Raw genomic sequence first — 6,300 nt, 5'->3', positions numbered from 1 at the left:
TTTTTTTTTTTTTTTTTTTTTTTTTTTTTTTTTTTTTTTTAAAGGAAAAAACTGAAGAAAATCAAGATGAAACAACAGCACCAGAATCAGAATTAGAACAACCTAATGAATCCGTAGATTGGTGTCAAATGACTGAAACTAATGATTGGAATCCGACAGATCAATCACAACAATCTGCTCAAGATTCACAACAAACACAACAACAAACATCTCAACAAACTTGGGGTGATCAACAACGTAGTGGATACAGAGGTAGAGGTGGACGAAGAGGCAATTCTAATGGATATAATGGAAGAGGTAGGGGCGGTGGTTATCAACAAAATGGTCGCGGAGGGCAAGGTATATATAATGTATTATATTATTTATTAAAATAAAAGATTTTAATACATTTGATTAAATTATAATTTTATATTTAGGAACATATTATCGTAATGACAGCAACTATCAAAATGGTTATCAACAACGATCTTGGGGAAATAGCGAAGGAAATAGCGGTTATAATTCTGGTTATAAAAGAGGCGGTGGTGGATCAAGAGGTGGAGGTCCACGAGGTGAGCGTGGTATGGATAGAGGTCGAGGACAGTTTCGCGGTCAAAGAGGTGGAAATCGTGGCGGTTATGCGCCTCGTGGTAAACCTCATACGCAACAGTAATAAAATGCGATAGAGTTATGCACATATGAACCATAAATAATGTTTTAAGATCGTAATTCAATTGTCTATTTATGAAAAAACCTAAGTCGTATCTTTAATACGTACAAAAGCTTGGAAAAACTATACCAAGAATTTTAACATGTAAAATAGCAATTTCATTGTTCTAGATCGTTGTTTAATAGTTGTAAATGATTAATTAATTATATTCATTCGATATTATATTCATACATATTAAGCAAATAACATAAAGCATAAAAAATATTAATATATATGTAATTTTAAATTTAAAAAAAATTTCATTTAATCAATGGAATAAGATATTTTGGTATATTTTTTTGCGGCTTAGGATATTTCTTAAATGAGACATTGAATATAAAAATTTTGCATTTGAATTTGGTATCTACAATTATCAAAAGAAGATCTATTAATATTGACAAAGAGTTATACAGATATAACAATGTGATATAAGGAAAGATTAACCAAATTTAGAGGCGTGAACCCACCATGCAAGTATTATTGTGTTGTGACAGAAGGCAGTTTTCACAGGGCAACAACAGCTGATCAACAAAGATTAGAAAAATAATTTTATTATAAAAAAATACAAAAAAAAATGAGAACTCATACAAGCATTTCACGCAAAGACACAAGGATGTATTTAACGAATAACGTTAAAGTAATTACACGAATAGATGAACTGCACGACCATCTCTTTGTCTTGCGGCGCATCGTTCTAGAGAATTTTTTAAAATACCAGAAAAAAGAGGATACAGTGAGCAATGCCTTCTTCTAGTGCTATATATCTTCTTGACTTCATATTCCATTTTCGGTCTATGAATCTATGAAGTATTTAGAAAGTTAAAGTTGTCGAGATTTAGTAGTTGGAAAAATGAAAGATTATAATGTAATATGTGGATACATAAAGATGTTTTTCATGAAACATGTTTCATGATTGCTACTAATTATTTCGCTCCTTTTACTGTTTTTTCTGTGTGATTCCAAAATTCTTTACGGTCGCCTATGCATTTGGCCAAGTAAAAGAGATTGCAGTGCAATGTCAAGTTTATAAAGCAACATTACCTGATTTTTTTTATCGCAAAATATATATGATTATTTTTAAAAAAAAAAAAAGAAGCGATAGTGCGGAGCTTTAGCATGTAAGTCGAGTGTACAATTACTGACTAGAGGTAAAGAAGGCATATTTGTACAATATGCCATTGACAAAAGCCACGCTCACACCGCCAAACACGTGATGAAAAGTATCGTATTGTATTTCGTTTGTACATTTGTGTTTAATCACCTCCATCTACAGTTATGTTCAACTATCCTATGAATACCTATGTATCTTCCAAATAAAGATCTAATTCAACCCTGCTAACTAGCCTACGTATCGTACTCATTGTCGACATGAGAAACGTTTCATTCTTCAGCTTGTTCTCAAATAAAAAAATCGAATAAAGTATTTGATTAATCATATTTTATTAACAATGTCTGTTTTGAAATTTTTTTCTCACTCTTTTTTTAGTAAAATTATGAATATTTATTTTATTTAATTAAGATATGATATAACATATAATAATAAAATAGATATATATAATATATTTAATAATAATAAAATAGCTATTCGAATTTCGCGCTTCTATATCTATAATACTATAGTATTTTAGTTGATTATCGTAGTCAAAATTCGTTTTAAATTGAACGTGGTTAAAATCTTGTTTAATATATGAGTTAATATAATACCGATGATATAAAGCATTTTATTATTTCTAATAAAATTATATATATTAAGTATATATTTTATATTGTGTATGTAATAAAACGCAAATATATCTTTAAAACAATTATAATATAAATATATAATAATAATCGATGTGATTAAGAAGAGGTAATGTTTTTTACTTTTTTTTAAATTCATTAAAATAAAATCAATTATATTTAAAATAATATACATATATTAAAATTATAATTATACGTGTATTATATGTACATTATGAAATTTGTACATATATTAATAAGTTTATTTAGGTTAAGAATATTAATAATTTTTTAATGTTAAATGAAAATTTTTATACAATTTATATTAGAATGATGATTGAAACTGCTTGTGATCCTACAATAGAAAAACATTTTAAAGGACATGAAAATATTATTACAAGTTTATGTTTTCATCCTGAAACTACTCAATTAGCATCAAGTAGTTCAGATAAAAGTATAATATTATGGAATTTGAAAGAATCTGTAAGGGCTTACAGATTTTTTGGACATAAAGATGTAATTTTTGATGTAACTTATGCACCATCAGGGGAAGTGATAGCTACTGCTTCTAGAGATAGATCTGTTATAATTTGGGTTCCTAAAGTTACAGGACAATCTTTAGATTTTAAAGCACATTCAGGTGCTGTTAGGTCAGTACAATTTAGTCCAGATGGAGAAAAGGTATTTATATCTTAAATGATAAATGAGAAATAAATTAATTTTTGATCAAATAAATATATATATTTTTATACATAGTTAATTACTGCATCAGATGATAAAAGTGTTAAATTATGGATGGTATGTCAAAGAAGATTCCTTATGTCATTTGTATGTCACACAAACTGGGTCAGATGTGCTAGATTTTCTTTAGATGGTAGACTTATAGTTTCTTGTAGTGATGATAAAACAATAAAATTATGGGATGTTATCAGTGGACAATGTATTAAATCTTTTAATGATGTAAAAGGTATAATGATATATAAATTATATTTATATTAAAAATGAATAATTTTTATTGTCTTTCTTTTTTTAAAATGTTATAGTTTATTAAGGATTTTTAAATTATAATCAAAAATTTCTACTATTAAATTTCTTATTAGCTTATTCTACACATGTGGAATTTCATCCAAGTGGTTATGTTATTGGATCTGCAAATACAATTGGTTGTGTAAAATTATATGATATACGTACTGGTTCTTTGTATCAACATTATGCAACTCATAAGGGCTCAGTAAATATGATAAAATTTCATCCAAAAGGAAATTTCATATTAACTGCATCTGATGATTCAACAATGAAAGTAAATATTTTTTTTATATTTTGATAATTTCTTTATATAGAATTTATCAAAAACTATAAAATAGGTTTTAGATTTGTTAGAGGGTCGTCCAATTTATACACTTAAAGGACATGTAAATGGTACCAGCGTAACATCAGTAACATTTTCTTCTAATGGAGAATTTTTTGCTTCTGGTGGAACAGATCATCAATTATTAATGTGGAAAACAAATTTTGATAAGGATGATATTGCTCGAAAAATTTCTAGATATTTAGTTTCACCTGTTAAAGAAGTAGAATTAAAAATTAAGGATGAAAAATTACATAAAGATGATGATATATCTGGAGGAGAAGAAGAAATAGAAGTAATAACAATTTTAAGACATTATTTACATACATATATATATATATATATTTGCACGATTTAATATTCATAGCTAATATTTAAATTATAATTTAAAATATTTTATTATTTTAGTCATTAGATGAAAAATATGATATTACAAATTTAAAAAATGGAAGAATTCATTGTGAACTACCAGATACTGGAATTTTAAATGAAAATTTAGAATATAGAGTAATAAATATGAGAAATCAAAGACCTTTTGAAAAAGGTCGTATTGTAAACATATCACATTTATCTAAAGAATCTCCTGATTTAAATAGAGTAACATGTTCAAATGGAATAGTAGATGCACTTAATGAACAAGTACAATCATTAAGTGATGCTGTTACTATTTTAGAACAACGTTTATCAGTATTAGAAGAAGAGTTAAGAAAATAAATTTTTATATTTTATTTAAAAAATTATTTGATTATATAAGTAAATAATAAATATTTCTAAAATATATATTTAAATTGTACTTAATATTTTCTAAAATTAATTTCAAAATAAAAATTTTTTAATTAATACTTAACATATGTTATTATAAAAATAAATTTTTAAGTATTCTTTTTATGCATGATTTGAAACTTTAATGTAAAAAGAACTACATTTAATACAATAATTTTATAGAAGAAAATAAATCTTGAAAATAAATGATATAAAATATAATTAAATATATACTATATTTATTTTTTTATTCCTAAAAATTTGCATGTCTTTCCACTTTTTTTAATAGTCTGTAATATTTCATCAGAAGAAAGTATAGATGTGACAAATACTTTGTTTTCTTGTAGATCTATTTGTACATCATTAACACCTAAAAATTAATTCTGAATTAAATAATTAACCCAATAAATTCTAAAATTTTTAAATCAATTTAATATTTAATATTTGATATTTTTTGTAGTTAGAAATAAAAAATAAAATATAAATATTAAATTATAATATTTCTATTAAAAAAAAATAAAAAATAAAATGTTTTAAAATTTAAATAAAATTTATATATAAATTTTATTAAATGAAAATTCTCAAATTTATAAATATATAATAAATCATACCTTCTTTCTTATTAAGTACATTTGTTACAGCATTGGCACATCCTTCACACATCATTTCTACATTGAATTCGTACACCTTCAATTCACATTATTTAATTAATATTTTATTATTGTAGTAAATTGACAATTTTTAGAAAAGATTACCTGAGATGCCATATCGATAATTGTGAGTTAAATTAACGTATTACAATTTATTTGTTATATATTATAAACACAAAGAATTTTTTTTTATTGAACCGGAAATAACTCTTATCTATTTAAACGATAATGTAATATCTATTTATTGGATATTTAACAAGTATTCAAGATTTATTTGTATCCAATAGCATATTGATTACAATGGCTGATGCTACTTTTTATTAACCTATATGATTAATACTAAATACAATAAAAAATTGATTTTTTATTATTAAAAATATACATTATTTCTTATCGTTTATTAATTTATTAAAAACATACATACATATATAAAAAATATACATGGTGGTAAAATCAATAGAACAATTCACAATTTTGCGAAAGAGGAGGTTAATATGTAGGTAATATAATTCAATCACAACAAAATTTTTCAGAAATTTATAAAATTTAGAAAAAATAACACAATTTTTTTTTTAAAATAACGAAAAAATATATATAATAATAAAATAATTGAATTTTTATTTGTATTTTATTTTGTACTTATAAATATTCAGTATACTTATACAGACATTCAAATAAATTTAATTTTATTATCTCAAATCTTATCATATATTTCTTATTTTATCATTGTTTTTTTTAAAAATAATAATTTTTATTTAAAAATAGATTTTTCTTAAATATTTACATTTGAAAAATATTTTCAGAAATTACTTTTTAATACAAAAAAAAAAAAAAAAAAAAAGTTTAGAAATTAATATTTGAACAATATTTTAACCAAGAAATATTTTATCTTAATGATTATATATACAAGTGAAAAAAATTCATAAAAATTGTATTACTATTGAATAAAAAAAATCTTATCACAGTAATCAGTTTATCCTTTATATAACGAAAATATTTTTTTCTTATACTTCATACTAATTACTATATTACTGAGATACTTACTAATATAATTGTATATTTATTTATAATTTAATTTTGCACATTCAGTCATATATTGCTCTATATCTATATAAATAACTTTTATGTGCTTA

At 23.5% G+C, this 6,300-nt stretch overlaps 3 protein-coding genes and 1 long non-coding RNA gene across 5 annotated transcripts in view; 3 read left to right on the top strand and 1 right to left on the bottom strand.

The window, feature by feature from the left end:
- The window catches only part of LOC102675140 (caprin homolog), a 4,846-nt gene extending 2,716 nt beyond the window's left edge, over positions 1–2,130 (top strand). The window contains exons 5-6 of the mRNA XM_006620625.2: positions 45–339; positions 417–2,130. Coding sequence (XP_006620688.1) covers positions 45–339; positions 417–652 — 531 coding nt within the window. The 3' untranslated portion in view covers positions 653–2,130. The remainder of the gene's footprint in view (positions 1–44; positions 340–416) is intronic.
- Positions 2,131–2,345: 215 nt separating this feature from the next.
- On the top strand, positions 2,346–4,740 carry LOC102674362 (POC1 centriolar protein homolog A). 2 transcript variants are annotated; one of them, XM_006620619.2, is made up of 6 exons: positions 2,346–2,537; positions 2,737–3,088; positions 3,164–3,374; positions 3,508–3,707; positions 3,772–4,050; positions 4,164–4,740. In XM_006620619.2, the coding sequence occupies exons 2-6, from the start codon at positions 2,738–2,740 to the stop codon at positions 4,467–4,469; spliced, it is 1,347 nt and encodes a 448-aa protein (XP_006620682.1). In that variant the 5' UTR covers positions 2,346–2,537; position 2,737; the 3' UTR covers positions 4,470–4,740. The 2 variants fall into 2 exon arrangements, with proteins under 2 accessions (XP_006620682.1, XP_006620681.1); XM_006620618.2 differs by lacking the exon at positions 2,346–2,537 and having other exon boundaries at positions 2,702–3,088.
- On the bottom strand, positions 4,458–5,499 carry LOC102674585 (copper transport protein ATOX1). Its single transcript, XM_006620620.2, has 3 exons — positions 5,273–5,499; positions 5,129–5,204; positions 4,458–4,887 (listed from the first exon to the last, which is right to left on the bottom strand). Exons 1-3 carry the CDS (start codon positions 5,282–5,284, stop codon positions 4,757–4,759), a joined length of 219 nt encoding a protein of 72 aa, XP_006620683.1. The 5' UTR covers positions 5,285–5,499; the 3' UTR covers positions 4,458–4,756.
- Positions 5,148–6,300, top strand: part of LOC116186243 — a 3,904-nt gene continuing 2,751 nt past the window's right edge. The window contains exon 1 of the long non-coding RNA XR_004151198.1: positions 5,148–5,294. This is a non-coding gene — a long non-coding RNA (uncharacterized LOC116186243). The remainder of the gene's footprint in view (positions 5,295–6,300) is intronic.

Source organism: Apis dorsata, unplaced genomic scaffold (genome assembly GCF_000469605.1).
Source record: "Apis dorsata unplaced genomic scaffold, Apis dorsata 1.3 scaffold_524, whole genome shotgun sequence".
NCBI lineage: Eukaryota > Metazoa > Arthropoda > Insecta > Hymenoptera > Apidae > Apis > Apis dorsata.
The sequence above is the reverse complement of the archived record's forward strand: the minus strand, read 5'-3'. Positions and strand labels throughout refer to the sequence as shown.